A 17674-nucleotide genomic window follows, 5' to 3' on the forward strand; every position below is an offset into this window, starting at 1 on the left:
GGGCCTCTTTCAGTTTTCTGAGCCACTAAATATGCAGTGGGCACATTGGTACAATGCATTTCATAATAAGAGCCTCACTCTTTTATAGGATGCAGCAGCAGAGCTCAAGAACCTAGACTCTGATTGCATGGCTTCTTACTAGCAAAGCAACATTGTGGGAGATGCTCATCTATCTTGTGCCTCAGTTCCCTCATATGTAAAATGTGGATTGTAATAGTTTACATCATAACGTTGTAAAGATTAAATAAGCTGACACATGTAAGGGATTCACAACAACAATAGATCTAGGTGCCTAATACGTGTTAGCTATCACAACATCACAGCAAATGTAAAAAAGGTGAGAAAATTTCGAGCATTCCACTGTGGACTAAAGATGAAGGACATCTACTAACTAATCTATATGCCCTTAACGCCCTTAAAGGAGAACAACAATAATTTTTCTGCTTGACATTAGGTACATCCTTCTCTAGTCCAAGGCTAAGTTTGTTGTCTACACCCCGAGATGGCAATGCACCTATTCAGTGAGTTTTCTGAGGTACCAGCACTGTGCTAAGGAGTAACTCATTTTATCTTCCCCCCAAAATACCATGAAATGGACATTATAATTAATCCCCATTTTACAGATCAGGAAATCGAGAGTCCAGGAGATTAAATGACTTCCCAAGAAAGAGAAATGGTGGAAGAAGTATGAAACCCAGCTGTATTTCTGAATCTAACTTTTTTTTCTTTTTTTTTTTTTAATGTAGAGAGTTAAGTACTTAGCTGAGCCTTTAGGGGATGCAAATATTTCTATTGAGGAAACAATTTCAGTTTCTTAGAGCCTTTAGAAAATTATATTGTAATTTTCTAAGTATAAACAAAGCAAGGATTATTATATTATCTCTGGAGGCCTATCCCTCCAAAAAAGACCAAAGTCCATAGCTAGCTTGGATTTCAGGACGAAACATTCCTCCAAACTCTTCTACATGCTTCCTCCAAGATTACTCTAGGCAGCTCAGAAAAAATTGCTGGCCTGGTCAGGGCTCCCATCCTCCTGACCTTGTAAAAGTGGTAGATGTCTGTGCATTTATTTGCCTATCCAGTTCTTCTTTTGGTAATAACTCCTAGACCTTTTCTTTGGATAACTACTCTGCCTACATCCCCCTTTGCTCCCAGGCTTTGTGGTTTGGATAGAAGGAACTATTGCCTCTCAGTTGCAAAGTGAGTCATGTGACCCAAGCCTGATGAAATAGCAAATTTCACTTTCCTAGCCACAGAAATTTATAAATGGGCATGTAGCCTAACCCAGAGCTTTGAAGATTAGCCTGGGGACACTTGTTCTACCTTTTTCTTTCTCTTGGGCTTACTAATTTAAGACATATCTCTGGAATTTCTAGAGCCCATTCTTCCCCCCACAAAGAGAGCAGCTGCCTGGGAATGAAGTCAGCAGAGAAAAGAGTAAAGATAGAGATACAGATTCCTTACAACACTGTTTGAACACCTAGATACATCCATGCCTGAAGCCATAAATCTGAGCTAATAAACTCTCTTTTTACTTGGGCAGATTTGAACTAGATTTATTTAAAAATTCTAAATAGTAAGTAGCTATTGGATACACAGAATTCATTATATGTATTTATGAATGCCAGGCTCTGTATTAGGAACTGGAGACCCAGAGATAAACTGGACATAGTGCTTGCCTTTAAGAAGCCCATTCTGTAGTGGCAGAAATAGTCATGTGAAGAAACAATTATAGCACAGTGGAATAAGTGCCATAATATTGGCATGCCTGGAAATACAGAGAAGAAAGCACATTCTCCTACCATGAGAGAGTTCTAGAAGCACTGACAAAGTAGAGATTACAGGTTGAAGAATTTGAAGGATGCTTTCATGTTGAGTTTGGTCTAGAAGGGAGGAGAGCAACAGTTTATGCAGAGTCATAGAAGAATGAAATGGTAACAGTGAACAGTTGAATGTATCTAAAGCACAGGGTGAGTTGAAGATGACTCACATGGGTGCTTCATGTATTTTGGCAAAACCTGAAGACATTATTGGCCAGCTGGCAAACAGTAGAAGGATTCACATACAGTTTAGGAGCTGGTTACTACTATAACACAAGATGACTGAACATTGATATAAGGTATTACCAGCTACATAATTTGTTGAGCTCAGTGCACAATGAAAATATGAATGTCTCATTCAAAAATTATTAAGAATTTCAAGATGGCAAAAAGAGGATGTGAAAGCAAACATGGAGCCCTTTAGAGTGCAGGGTCCTAGTATAGGGTGCAGGTCCGGAAACTGGCCCTGACACAGGCATAGGAAGGGACCTGCCTCTGATCTGTCATGTGGCTTGGGCTTAATTCCCACCAACACTTTAATCATTTAATCATTGCAAAAGTTGGATTCCCATCTGTGTGATGTGATGGGATCTGTGTGATGCCCAAATTGAGAATTCTGACATTTTGCTTCTGGGCTGATTGTTCTCCTCTCCTCAGAAGTTCTGTTGCACAGCCAGAAATTTCCTTCTGCCTTGACAAAACCCTTCTCCCTTTCTCCAGCCCCTAAAGGTGGCCCCAAGAGCACTGCTGGTAAGTGAGGCTATGGAATCACATGGCTAGGCACTCAGGCATCCAGTTAGTGGAAGAACAGCTTTTCAGAGGACAGAAGGGTAAGGGATGGAGACCACTTGGGACTGGAGTCAGTTCATAGGTACCCATGATGAGACAGAAATTCTCAGACTGTATCCAATGACAAAATTATTAATACATAAATGTTTATAGTCTTTGCTCTTAGCCTCCCACGTAGGAGACCTTTGCTTCTGCCTCTTCAACTTCTTTTCTTCTTCCAACCTCTAGGGATATTTACCTTTGTCAGCCAGTTCTTGGTTTTGGGGATATAGAACAAGGGCAATAGGTAGAGACAAAACTTCTTGCTAGTGTAAAGTGAAGGGCCTTTCATGGGGAGGATTAAAAATATATAAAGCCAAAGGGAAGTGAGAGAGGGAAGAAAAGGGGGGAGGGGCCAAGAAGACCCAGTTTTAAAGGAGTTTCTCAACAGGAATTGAGAATAAGATTATAAGAGAAATGCGGATAAAGCATGGGATAGTGAGCGATAACTGAGAGCCACAGAAATGAAGAAAGGGAATATCATAAAATACTTCTGAGTATTATAATTTGAATTTCATTTTGATAGGATGATACGATTTGACAGAAAGCATTAAAGACTGAAATTGCTTGTAATTACTTTTATCTAATGTTGTGTTGGGTTACGTGGGATCTGGATTATATTTGGGTTACATTGGTATCCTGTGAGATATTAATATATATTAAATATACATGCAGAAACATACATATGTATACACCAAATTGTTCCACTAGCAAACACATTTGTGAAATCCTATATCCCACATCCTCCATTGAGAGAATTCCATCAGCATGTTAAAGGCTCTAAGAAGTCCTGCAGAACAGAAATCTATACAAACCTGCTTCATTTCATGCTTCCTAAACCTATTTTACTATATGCCACAAAATATTTTGGCATTTTGAATAAATGTTAAAATACTGTAATTTTAATAAGGCTGACCTACAATCTCAAGAGTTGAGGGAAAACGTCACAAAGTTTTTGTTTTTGTTTTTGTTTTTTTTAAGATTTATTTATTTATTTTAGGGGGCAAATGGAGAAAGAGAATTCCAAACAGATTCCTTACAGAGCAGGGAGCCTGATGTGGGGCTCGATCTTACTACCCTGAGATCATGATTTGCATTGAAACCAAGAGTCAGAAGTAACCGACTGAGCCACGTAGGCACCCCACAAAGTATGTTATTCTAACTGATATCTGAAGAATGGAGAAGGTGGGAGGTAGCCAGGTCAGTATATACAAAGTCATGAGGACTGAAATATTAAAAAAAAAAAAAAAAGAAGAAGAAGAAGAAGATGATGATTCAGGATTGGTGTGAAGTTCCCTCGGGTTTAAAAGTAGAAAGACCCCACCTTGTCTCCATGAGTGCTCTTTAAAGTGATTGCTGGGGTGACGCAGATGTTAGGAACAAGTGGCCGCTCACCTGTTCTGAACCATACTCATGGCCATCCAGTCTCCAGGATACACATTTTTCCCAATGAGGTCCTTGAACATGATGAATGTCTCCATCAAGAAGTCCTGAAATTGTAAAGCAAAACACACCTATCATCTCGTTTCATAGAACCCGACTGGAAGGGCCCAGATCTTGCTGGCTGTTTAAATTTTTTCTTCATTATTTTTTAGAGGAGCAGAAAGGGAAAAGGCATTCGTTAAGTAAATCCAACGGAACCAATAGCCGTGGATTTTTAAATGGAAGGTTTACATTGGTTACCAGGAGATTGTTTCACAAATACAAATGGAATGTGACTATGGGATCTGAAAGCATTCTCAAAACAAAGCACTAGTAATTCTTGTCTCTGAGAGGGAAGAAGTAAATATTTATTGATATCATAATTTTATAATCATCTTCTCAAATAGGTATTTAAGGAAGAAGCACACTACACTTTGTGAAGGCATCTCAGGTCATGTAGCAATTACCATGACCACCTAGTTAGCAGGACCGTAAACACAGCTAGTTCATATATAACAGACACATCCATGGGCGATTAGAGGAAACATAACAGGGTCTCTCTTCCTCTCATTCAAGAGGTTGAGAGTGGACCTCAACACACCCTAGACTGCAGCAGGCCAAGCTTGCGCTCCGTCTTTGGAGAACACAAATTCAAGACAAATCCAGACAGCCAAGACCAGGAGACCTGGCATGCGGACCTTCCTGAGCTGGAAGAAGCCAAGTCATGCTGTATCTCCTCTTGGGAAATGTTGAAATCCATAGGAAACCCATTCAGAGCTCTTTCCTTAAGCTAGTGGTTTTCAAATCATTTTAACAGTATAATTCTTTGCCCAAGGAAAATACTACCCAGAACCAAATATATAAAATAGATAAAAGTAGAATAGCTGTGGTTGTGTGTGTGTGTGTGTGTGTTTACGGTAAAACATAGTGAGGATGAGGACGGGAGGAATATAATTTGAAAATCACTACTTTAAGCTAAATTACAAAATTCTGGAAATGAGACTGGTTCCTTTTCAGCAGTCTTTGCTTCTCGGGAAAATTACCTCAGTGCTTTAAATCCCAGTTTCCACATCAGCAGAATGGGGATAACATCTAATTCAAAGAGTTTCTATGAAGATTACGTGCACACTGGCTAAAAGGTACTCAGCACAGAGCCTGGCCTACTATAACTGCTCATTTAGTCCCAGGTCAGACAATGGTGAGTATTGTTATTCATCCTTGATATGGGGTAACGCAGATACCATCATGTGCTCCTTCCCTTCCTGTGGTAACAGAGAAGGCCTCCAGCTCATAGATGGAACATCTAGCTTCTGAATGAGAAGCATAACATGCTCTAAGGGTTAAGAGAGAAGTTCAAACCCTACTCGGCCACATACTTGCTATGTGACCTTGAGCAAGCAGATGATAGACTTGTAAAATGTGTCTACTACTCCCTAGGTCATACTGTTGTGACAATTATGAAACAAAGTATATATGTTTAATAAATAGGAATTTCCTTTTCCACATTTCTTCTCACCTTTCCTTCCACTGAGGATCAAAAATTAGGAATCTGATTTTTCTATTTCCATGCTCCATGACATAGAGAACTTGGGGAAAAATCCTGGGTTATTTGGCTTTCCTTTTGTTTTATGTTTTGTGTATGCAGAAAAAGGTTACATTTCTTGCCAATGCTGATCCACTGAAGAGACCATCTCTCTGCTGAATGGTTGAAAGCTAAGGACATTGGCTTCCTAATAATTGCCTTTTTTGGGCCACTCTCTGAGATTGGTCCAATTTTAGTTCCCTGGGCCACTCCATAGAGTTGAAAGTGAGCTCCAGCAGCAGAATTCCTGAATCTAGCAGTAGTAAGAAGACATGACAGAGGTGACCGTGTTGAGGGCAAAGGAACTCCTATACCCCCAAGACAGTGTGGGCTGGGCTTTATGGTTATAAGTCATCTGCTACAGAGCTATGAACTTACAGGCCACAGTCCATGTGTGGACTGTTCTGTACAAATGAGTCCTCAGAGGCTAGAAGAGCAAGGGGGCTCAGAGGCCAACTTCCTTCATGTATTTGTGATCATAATGTAGAAAAAGGTACCTAACACTGGCCACTTAATATGTGAGAGCTACTGTACTCTCATTAACCCCTTCCCCACATCCTGACATAAATAATTTATCCCCACTCTACAGATGGGGCAACTGAGGCTTAAGAGAGATAGCTTGCCCATGAATACATAGCTTACCAGTGACAAATCCTGGATGCAAATCCTAGACTGTGTGATTTTTATCTCTCATGCTCTTAAGCCCCAAAATGTCCATGATTCATCAACAAACATTTGTTGAAGCATATTTAGACTAGACATTTAAGTTTCATCTCTGACAGGGACTGAAGACATGTTTCAGAAGTGGTATATACAAGCCTAACTGGAAAATAGAACTAAGGAATCACATGAACACATTTGTAAACTTAGAAACACACATACATAAGGTCCACTGGAACACCTTCTTTTCCTTAAGAGCCGAGAGTGTAATGCCTCCCCTACACTGCCCCCCACCCCAACATCATGCTGACTCACCACAAGTTCAGAGCTGGTCTGGAAGGTCTCAATATAGAAGGAATAATGCTGGTCACCCATCTGGTTTAAGATTGCTGTCATACATGCCACGAAGTGACTCTGTAGAAAATAAAGAAAATTGCCATGGAATAGAGGAGAGAGCATGATGACATTGATCTTCCCCGTCTCCTTGACTTCAGACTGGAAAATACCCCAACCATCTCAGGCCTCTGAGTATCAAAAGCCTCTCAAGGATGGAGAATCTCCCCTTACTGGATCAGCAAGAGAAACTTCCCTGTGAGGAAATGGTACCTTTGGCTCATTTATGCGTTCATTCTTCAAAAAGCATTTCCTGAACATCTATTGTGTGACTAGGACTGTAGTGGGAGCTCCAGGTATAGAAAATAGAGCCAGATCACTTCTCTAGCTGCTTGTACTTTGGGAAAAGGCCAAGGCCCTTGTGTCAGGAGATCTAGCCTGTATCAAGATCCTGGAGATACTTGATTTTCTTGCTTTCTTTTTTAAAGTTATATACATATATATGTATATATATATTTGTGTGTGTGTGTTTTAATTTCTTTTTTTTTAAGATTTTATTTATTTATTTGACAGACAGAGATCACAAGTAGGCAGAGAGGCAGGCAGAGAGAGAGAGAGAGAGAGAGAGGAGGAAGCAGGCTTCCTGCTGAGCAGAGAGCCTGATGTGGGACTCGATTCCAGGACCCTGAGATCATGACCTGAGCCGAAGGCAGCGGCTTAACCCACTGAGCCACCCAGGCGCCCCTGTGTTTTAATTTCTTTTCAGCATAACAGTATTCATTGTTTTTGCACCACACCCAGTGCTCCATGCAATCCGTGCCCTCTCTAATACCCACCACCTGTTTCCCCCAACCTCCTACCTGATACTTGATTTTCTGATAAAAAAGAAGTTCCTTCTGTGTTCCTCCACAGGAAGTCTTTTGGGTAACTGAACGTTCCTCAAGTTCACATTCCCAAAAGTAACTCCCAATTATCAGGAATCTCTTTTGCTTCTAAAGGTTTTTGTTTTTTCCCCAATTAAGATGTTAGGAATAACGTGCTTTCCCCAGTCAGCAAGACCAGCTATATAATTTGTGGGGCTCAGAACAAAATGAAAATGAAGAGTCCTTGTTAAAAATTATTCAGAATTTCAAAACAGCCCCAGGTCCCATTCTGAGCACCAAGTCAGGTCATACACTCAGCAAGCCAGCCCTGCTTACCTGTGACCACCAGCACGCTCACGCGCCACAAATGTTGAGAAAGCACATGCAAAGCTGGCAGAAAGCACAAAACTGGGACTTCCGGGAGCAGCAGCAAGGATGCTATGTTGATGGGGACCTGGAGGCTTCCACTGGGGTGAATGGTCATGGTCACCCAGGGAAGCAGAGCCTCTCCTGCTCAGACCCCCAGGGGGTGGTGGTGAGTTTGTGAAATGATCAGTTCTTTTCCAACCAGACAGAACACCCCCATTGCTGTTAACCAGGTCCCACTTAAACCAAGAAAGCTTTCTCATCGTGTTTCCCTCTGGCCAGGATGGATGGCAGAAAAGAGAAATCTTGGAGTTTGAGAGGAGTGTGTGTGTGTGTGTGTGTGTGTGTGTGTGTGTGCGCGCGCGCGCACACACACACACACGTGTGTTTCCTCTACTCCCTCCATCTCTTCTCTCCTTTCCTCAAAGAATTCAGCCTGTGACCACTAGAGGTCTTTTCTTTTCACATGGTAGCTGCTGAGCAGTTTGTTCGGCTTTTTATTTATTCCTACGTGAGCAGACCCACTACACTTCTTGCATATAAACAGTGAAAATTACAACATAAAGGACCCATTATTCCTTCTTTTGGAGTAATTCTGCTGCTGGCCAAAGCCTGGCTCTTTTTACAAGGAAAGAGAGGACATCTCTGCAGGTAATTCTACTGTTTCAAGGTAAGAGATTTGGGAGGTTTTATTTTTTGTGATCCGTGATCCTCTAAGAGAAAATGCTATCGCTTCTTGAACAATAGTTTACTTTTAACGCTTTGGCTTAAATGAGTCCTGGGATTGTGGGCTTGTGTGTGTGTGTGTGTGTGTGGTGGAAAATCTACCGTTGTCAGAACTGCAGGCTGCCCCAAATGCATAGATACAGAGTGCTTGTTATTTCCAACGGCTTGATTTGAATTTGAAGTGGGGGGGAAAAAGCAAAAAACAAACCTCAGAGCTCAAGTTGCTTGGAATTACCTTGAAAAGACTGCATTGTCTTAAGCCTTGTTTAGAGAACTTCCGTGCTTCATTTAAAACATAATAATAATAAAAGGGGAAAGGGTCCTAGTCCCCATCTAGAGAAAGTGACCATTTTATGAAAGAAACCACTATTTTATTTATAAGGACCTGCTCAGTGTGTCAGAGTCCACCAGTCAATCAAAATTACTTTTACCAGCTTGTTCATTTCTTCCTTCTAACTACCACATAGAAAAATACAGCTCAGTACCTTACAGCAGGATTTGTAGAGCAATGTGACTGAAGTTTGGCCAAGTTACCTGCATTTGGCTGTTAATGAAAAAGGACAGTGTTTTACATCTGTCTGCAAGCACCCCTTTTTTTCCTGCCCTGGTGTCTAGCCCACCTTAGCACCAAATCTGTCAGAAATCACACCATTGTGACCGATTGATTAGTGAAATGGCATGAGAAGCCAGCCGCAGGTTCGTATTCAGAAAAGGCTCCTTTTTGTCATTTATATTAAATAACAAAGCAAAAAAAAAAAAAAAACCCTCTTTGTCACAGAACGATAGAATGATAGAATAACATTATGCCTTTCTGACGTTTATCCTTTTTTTAGTAATATCCTCAACATGGCAATCCACCTCTTTGCTCCCTGCCCCCTTCCCTTTCTATGAGTTTGAGACCTTACTTCCATATCCACCATATTTTAAATGTTTAGAAAGAGAGAGAGGAGGGAGGGAGCGTGATGCACTAGCCACTCAGACACTCCTCTCCCTGACATTGCTCAAACTTTATAGCGTAGGAGCCAGATCTCCCAGTCCTGTCGGCGGCGGCATGGAAAAGCCTGAAAGCTGCATGGGGGCAGCAGGGTGGAGGGATGCCCTGCAGTCCGGGCTGCTGAGAATTCCCCTCTTCCCATCCCCGGCAGACACCGTGTAGGTGACATATATTTACTACCCAAGCAGGAGGCAGCCACTCATCTATAGCCAAGCAGCATACCAGGTGCCTAGATGGGAAACTGCTTCTTAAAAACAGAATAAATACCAGGGGGACCTGCATCTTAAATCCCAGAGAGAAACTGTATCTGAGACGCTGGTTACAAACCAGGCAGAGTCACCTCGGCTCCGTTCGTTCGGGGCTCGGGGCGGTTGAAAATGTAGCTAATGAATCACAGCATGAAGAGACACGGCTTGAAACTAGGTCAAACGTGTAAAAATAAGTGCAATCATCGCAGACACTTGGCTGATGAGGGGCTACTTAACGCCTTGAGTGGCAGGGCTTATTTGCCACATAGAATACTCTTCAGCGATCCGCGACAATCAATCCTCTTAATTAATTCAGCCCATCAGTATGGAGAGAGGTCTCGCACACCTGGGAGAGCACTGAAGCTCCAAAGGAAAACAGGGTCTCTTCACTGTGTGATGGCAAGAGAGAAAAGAGAAACCCAGTGTCATGTGATTAATATTAATTAGCGGGGATACTAGGTGATTAGGATCAGAAGAGAAGCCCTCCCCAAATCATTTGGCTCCTTTGCCTTAAAAATCCCACCATCATCATACCCTCATATTGATAAGGCCAAGAGTTGGGTGCACGTCACTCAACTTAAACATATCTATTTAACCATCCCTAAGGCAAACACACCTACACACACACACACACACACACACACACAGAGTCAAGCCCCCCCCAGTGCTGAATGTACCAGGAAGAGGCTCTTGGTTTGCCCTGCCTTGAAAACCAAGTAACCACGGGGCAGAGGGGCCTGGTTGGTGCGGATGCGTCCCCCACTCACCTGAGATTGTGGGAGGGATGAGCTCACAGAAGGAGGGAAGCAGCTAACTTTGGGAGCTTGCTACCTAAATGCCAACATTACTACGCGGTACCAGCTGGTGACACGTTGCTATAGTAACTTCAAATAATGTGCAGGGCCAAAATAAAATAAAATATAGAAAGCGCCAAGGAGAGGAGATGAAGGAAAGTTTTCATACCGAGGGAGGCAGTTAGGGAGATGAAAAGTTCTCTCTCTCAGACCATTTATCCCCTTGGGAGACTGAGAGTGGCCAAATGCCATCGTCAGGTGGCTTCTCCATTCACCCCCACGTCTGCCATGTGGTTATGTAACAGATTTAATGCTTGGGTGGAACTGGCACTGTCTGGGTGGCGGATCAGAACCGGAAGTGGGAGGCTGTGGTGTTAGGATCAACAGGGACTCTAAAACCCCTTCATCATGGAGCTTTGTCGGACACTTGGAATTCTAGTGTGTAGTGATCTTTGGGGAAACCAGTGTATTGTTCTGTCGTAGCAACCATCGCATTCTGGGCACTGTGCTGGGTACCAGAGTGCAGCAGGGAGTGGGATGGATAAGGCCGGGCTCCAAAGAGTTTACACCTGTTTCGCCAGGATGTAGAGTGTCAGAGTGGGGGCCTCAGAGCCAGCCAGCCTAACGTCAAACCTTATCTCTATCTCTTCCTTGTTGTGTGACCTTGGCCTCAGTGTCTTCATCTGAAGAATGGGATAGAAATATTCCTTACTTCATACAGTGTGGGTGAGGATTAAATAAAAAGCACTTAGAACATGGAAAGCCCTGGGTAATGATCACCTATTATTTTTACTGTCATGGTTGCTAACTGTGATCTAGAGAAACTATGCAGATTAGCTCATTGAGATTCCTGACCTGGGTGAAGAAATGATGATGTCACCTACCCATGACTGGCTGTGGACACATCAAGTGCTCCCAATCACAGCTCAGTGCTCCTTGACTCTGAATGTGCCTTGATTAACAACATGCCCAAAGTCCACCTGTTAAGTAAATTAAATGTGAGCCTCTTGGACCGGGGCATGGTGGGAGGTTTCTTTTATTTGGGGACAGTTGCCAGCAGGTGGGAAGAGTGACAACAATGCCCAAATTGTTCAAAAGCATGAAATACAATGGGCTTCATCAAAAACTTATTCCCCCAGCTGTTTGGTCTTAGGATATGTCTGTCTCTGTGTGCAGTGGCGTTCTTTGGTTCCCTGGGGATCCTGCTGTATGATAGAGTAAACCAAGTCACCCTCTTTCAGGGGAAGCTTCCTGATGGGCACAGATCCCAGTGTTTCATGTGGCCTGCTCCATGTCAAAGGCACAACATCACAGGAAAACAGAAAAGTGCCACTTGGTTGCTGTATATTCTGGATATGCTCTGACACATTCCATCTGTACAATATGACAACTGTTGTAGAGTTAGCTGCGTGCACTCCTGCCTGGTGCTGTGGGCATTAATGATGGCTCAACTACCCGGCCTCAATAGGGCCAGAACTACAGGTATCTCCTCGGACAGCTAGCTTCACTGACAAGGAGCAGGAAGGGAAGGATAAACGAGGCTGTTTTGAATCAAGGCTGGAAGAGGAAACTGAATTGGTAATATACTCTTCCTTTGAAACTAACACATTCTGATCCTTGTTGGAGCCTATGCATGTGGCTCTGTGGTGTGAGGTCACTTTTAATCTTCAAAAGGATACAGTTGATCCCAAGGAGAGATGGAAGGCAAGGAAATTCCATTCATTCATTCCTTGTGCTCAAGACTCTACATTCATCCTGTTCCTGACCCATCTCAACAACTTCATGGAGTCAACTTTATGCCTATTTTACAGATGAGGAAATTGAGACGTATGGATGTCAGGCAGCTTGCCTAGACAGACATTTAGTATATGATGGAACAGTAATTAAAATCTGGATCTTTCTAACTCCAAAACCTGTGTTCTTTTCATAAGTGCAGTGTGTCTCCCATGTCAGACCTGTTAGCTCTACCTGGGAAGAGATTTTTATCGACTTATTCATTGCTCTATCACCAGAATCCAGAATTGAATTTGCACTTAGTGAGGACTCAATATTAATATGTGTTAGATGAGAGACTGACTTTATTATAGCATTCCCCCATCTCTAAATGAATATTTTAGGGACTACTCCACACACAAACTCTGAAAAGTTAGGGTTATGGATAGACCATCTTTGCCTTAGGAGGGCTTGAAAGTGAAAGAATTTTTGTTCTACTTCTGAGTATACTCCATCTTAAATTACATTAGATCAAGCCAGAGTGAGATCATTCCTTCACACATTCCTTAATTCAACAAAATTTTTTTGAGCACCTATTATATCCCAGGCTTATTTCTAGTTGTGGGGGATATAACCAGGAATGAGAGTAACAAAAATTGTTCTTAATGAGCTCTCATTCCCATTGGTTAGAGGGCCAGGGATGGAGAAACACACTAGAACTCAGTGAGTACACAAGTAAGATTATTTTAGGCAGTGATAGCTGCTAATGACATAGCCTCAAGGAATGAGATAGGGATAGAGTGGGAAGAAAACCATTTTCAATAGGGGAGATAAAGGCAGTCTCTTAGAGAGCTGGCATTTGAGTAGAAATCTGAATGATGAGAGTCAGTCATGCAAAAACCTGGCAGAACAGCATTCCAGGACAATTGAACAGCGGATTCAAAGGCCCTGTGGTAGGATGTGCTTAGAATGCTGGAGGATCCAAAAGAAGGCCAGCATAGCTAGACGGTATAAAGTGAGGGAAGATGCTGTATAAGATGAGGTCAGAGAGACAGGTAGGAACCAAATCCTGGGAGCCCTTGGAGGTCAGGGGTAAGAGTTTGTCTTTTCCTTCAAGTGCAAAAAGAGGCCATTGATTTGGGTTTTAAAAATCTCTCTTGCTGCTGAGTGTTTCAAGAACTCCCCTTTAAAGAGGCAGTTTCCACATCTTACCACACAACCCCATCTCCAAAACACTGTACTGGACGTGTTCTCAGGACCAACGTTGACTCTTCCTGGTTCATGGTAGCGTCACCACACTTCAGCAAATGCTTCTCAGTAAATGACCATTTTAGAGCAGACTCTAGCCCTCCCTGGGCAGGCAAGAGAGTAGGGATTTTGGTTTTATGTGGATCCTATCTGTCTTCAAGCTTAGTGGGCTTATCTCCCTGTTGTTCAGAGTTGAATCGAAGGGAGCCTGCTCCAGTGGCGCCTTGTCTCTGATTAAAGCCATTTGCATTTTTGGAACCTGAGAAACCCACTTGCCAGGAAGGGGCTGTCATTTAGGACACCCCAGTTTTTAACTGAATGGAAGATGATTTTTTCTAAACACTTCTAATAACATTTGTGGAGGGGTGGGTGAGGAAGTTCGTAAATGTCATTTCGAGAATAGTTTCAGAAACAAGGAAATATTCTCAGCACATATACCGGTGATGACCCTCTAGTCTTTGCACCAAATGCCTCAGGAAAAGCTGTGCAAAAAACTCTGTTTGGAGTCCTGGATAATATGGTTTTGTCCTCAGTTCACTTATCCCTACGAAATAGCAAAGCCAGGAGCATCACTGGGATGTGGGCTCTGGATGAATATTCCAAGCAGCCCCTCATCTTCTCTTGCAAACATTTGCATCAAGGTTAAGTAGGACACCAAGATCAACCTTCAACAGAAAAACATATCACAAAAGAATATTGTGTCTTGGGCAGAAGGCACTGTGGGCTACAAGACAACAAGAACTATCATTTAAAGGGCCAAGTGTGTATCAGGCAGCATGCTAAGCCTTTTACTTATCCATCAGTAAGGACTTTTTATAAGGTTGTGGCAAGGGAAGAAAAGAACTAGAAGAAGGAGAAGGTAATATTCGTTGGACATTTATGAGTCAGACACTGTGCAAAAAAGTACCCTGATGGTCACGATGCCACGTGTTTTGAGCACTCACTCTGGGCCAAGCACTAATATGCTTTATCTCATTTTATCCTCCCAACATTCAGGCAATCTTGATAAAACCATGTGGACTTTACAGATGGAAACCAAGAAGAAGAGAGGTGACATGACTTGCCTAGCTAGATCAGCTTGACCCCAGAATGCTTTTGCTTTCTTTAGAAAAAAGAAAAAGACATTGTTTTATAAACATGATGTAATCTTACTAATAGGAAAATTAAGCAAAGCCTCGAAGTACAATGAAGAAAGGAAAAGTGTGTAACATTTTACCTTACTGTCCTCCCTGCCTAACTAGCCTTGAATGGGGAGAACATTTGACATTCCACTCAATTCAGTAAATGTCTCAAATATTAAGAAACATTCTAGAAATGTCTTGTGCTTATACTAAGACAGAAGGATGGATGGATGGATGAATGGATGGGTGGGTGGAGCTAGCTTAGCAGGTTATACAGGGAGATAGGCCAGTTGATACAGGTAGACACAGGATCTGCTGCCTTAATGACTGTACTCTATAGTTTATGAGTCTCCCATGATTATAGCCTCAACTGAGCATAACTGCTCCATTTTCTGCATTGCTTTGGGTGTTGAAGGTCAAGATGGGTTCAGAGTGGATCATCAATGCCACACGCTAGGAAAGTTATCTGGTTTCCCATAGCAGCAGTTTTCCTGGAAGGCACTGGACAGGGCATCCTAAGTTCTAGGAGCAAATGCCAGTTCTCTTCAAATGCCCTGGAACTTTGGACAAGTTGCATGATCTCTATGGCCCCGCTTTTCTTGTCTCTGAAACAGAATACTACGTATATCACTCTTGTCTCTGGAACATAGTACTACGTATATCCCTGTTGTGAGGACGAAGTCGAAGGCATGTGCAGGGTTCCTGGGTAGGGCCTGGCTCACCAGCCGCACCCAGCAAGCCTTCTTGCAATGCTCAGCCCCAGCCCTCTTTCCAGTTTACCAGAATAGTTCGTTGATCAGCTGGGGAAGTGTAGAGTTAGCTTTCGGTTGACTCGTGGAGGATGATTTAAACCTCCCTGTGGACCTGGAGAGCTGCATTGCGGGTGACGATTTATACATCTCTCCCTGCCCTTTGTTTCCCTTTACAGAGCCTCCACATCTGAAGGAGAGGAGGGGCGGGCAGAGAAATGTGTTCCCAGACAACCCGGCAGCCCAGAAAGAGGGTTTTCAGGAGGGTGGATTATTTTGTGGGTAAAAGGACTGCTTTAGTTTACCTGTTGTGTTTACTTCATGAGGAGTGAAGAAGGTTTGTCTCTCACCTTGTGTTTCCAACTTCAAGCCCAACTTTCCCAGCAGGACTCTCCTAGCACCTCCCCAGTCTCCTCCAAATGGGTCTAGCTGTCCCTGCTGTAAGTGACCTGCTGGTCCAGCCTGCTCTGTTCTTTGGGTCCTAGTAGGATAATAATGGACTGGGTGTGTGTAGAGGTGCCTCTTTGCAACACCTCCTTGATCGCTCAGCTCCACGGTGCTCAAATGAAGCAAAGGCATACTGATGTGTAATTCCTAATCCACATTAGGGAAGGATTTTCTCCCTTCCCAGACAGTTCTTCACTCCCCACTCGTAATCAACCAATTAGTTAGCAAATATTCACTTAGCACCCATTATCTGGAAGGAGCTTTATTGGCCAACTACACACCGAAAGTCTAGGGTATAAGGAAGAACATCTCTCTCTCTCTCTCTTTCTCTCTCTATATCCATCCATCCCTATAGTAATTCTCAGCTAGGGTAATCTGTCATATTTGGGGGAGAGGGTAAGGTTGCCTAAAGGCCAGAGATGCTACTAAACACCGTATAATAATACACAGGCCAGCTCCAAAAAGAAACACTGATCCGACTAAAAATGTCACTAGTGCTGAAATTGAGAAACTCTGATCTGTAGAGAGATATACATTGTGATGCCGGATGACAGGCACAAAATGAGTGCTATAAGCAAAGTTTTCTCTAGGCTTGTAAGAAGTGGAAATGACCTTTGTGGGTAGGGATGATCTGGGAAAATTTCACAGAGCATGTGGGGGTTTGAGGAACTAATGTGATTGAAAGAGACTAAGATAAAAATGGGAAAGGACATCTTAGATCTATAATAGAAAATACATTTCATTTTATAATTTGATGAATTTGATTGATTGGTAGTATCTGCTTCAAGAGCTGTGTGGGAAATGATCCCACGGCCAAGTCCTAGCTCAGCAGGAAAGAGTGTGTTGATTGATTAGTGATGTCTGTCCTAGGTAAGGGAAGGGGAGGGAGAGTGGCGAGGCTGAGAAATTGCTGTCCCACTTTTGTATGTGGAACAGGATGAGGAAAGACGCAGAGGTGGAACTGTGCAGAGTGTTTTGGTACAGCCGGAGTTCATAGAGGGAGATCACGAGAGAGATTTGGAGGGACAGGCTGGAAGGGCCTTGAATGCCAGGCTGAGGGCTTTGAACCTCAATCTGTCGGTAACGGGATGCCACGCAGGCACCTGCCTACTGGGTTGCCTTCCGGTCAGCTCCACTGACAAGGTCTTAAGAATGAAAGAAAGCTACCCAAAGTCCTCGCTCTTCATTTCTATAAAGAGAGTACTATTTCATCTGTTAAAGTTAAAACTGGCAGAATCATCATGCTCCGGCTTTTATGAGGCTGATTCCAATGATGAAAAAAATCCTATGAAACTGAACTCAGAGATAACTGTTTGAAAAGCTGACTCCAAGGGTTCCCATTAATGAGCTCCTGTAAAACCCTTTTAGATAGAGCATTCTTTCTGATGCCCTTCATGCTAAAAAAAAAAAAAAAAAAAAAAAAGCCTCAAGGAAAAGGGGGCAGAATGGAGTGGATGGAGTGGGAGACCATCCTGGGCCTCAGGTTCCAGCTGACCTCTGGATGAGGACACGGCTCTGCCTCCTGATCTGGTGTTTCCTGTCAGCCCCCAGCTCCCCCGACAGGCTGGCTCCTTAGGCTGTTTCCTTTCTATCCTGGCAATGATACCTCATTGATTTATTGGTTTGCAATTTTCCAAATGACATCATCCTCCATTTTTTTTTTTTCATTCTTTCCCTTTGCTCACCTCCCTCCTTTTAAATTCCCATTTGTCCCACTTCTACTTCCCTGTCCTTTGGAATGGTAACAACACCTTCCAATT

General features: G+C 42.9%; 2 protein-coding genes across 4 annotated transcripts in view; one reads left to right on the forward strand and one right to left on the reverse strand.

Annotated features, from left to right (window-relative positions):
• DOCK2 (dedicator of cytokinesis 2) overlaps positions 1–17674 on the reverse strand; it is a 411048-nt gene that overhangs the window by 84525 nt on the left and 308849 nt on the right. For both annotated transcript variants that reach the window (XM_082726146.1, XM_082726145.1), the window contains exons 28-29: positions 6628–6726; positions 4044–4138 (exon numbers count right to left, since the gene is read on the reverse strand). In XM_082726146.1, coding sequence (XP_082582272.1) covers positions 4044–4138; positions 6628–6726 — 194 coding nt within the window. The remainder of the gene's footprint in view (positions 1–4043; positions 4139–6627; positions 6727–17674) is intronic.
• Positions 8325–17674, forward strand: part of INSYN2B (inhibitory synaptic factor family member 2B) — a 116837-nt gene continuing 107487 nt past the window's right edge. For both annotated transcript variants that reach the window (XM_082726155.1, XM_082726159.1), the window contains exon 1: positions 8325–8544. The gene's annotated coding sequence lies outside the window, so the exon portion shown is untranslated. The remainder of the gene's footprint in view (positions 8545–17674) is intronic.

The sequence above is a fragment of the Mustela nivalis genome (genome assembly GCF_964662115.1).
Source record: "Mustela nivalis genome assembly, chromosome: 3".
Classification (NCBI taxonomy): Eukaryota; Metazoa; Chordata; class Mammalia; order Carnivora; family Mustelidae; genus Mustela; species Mustela nivalis.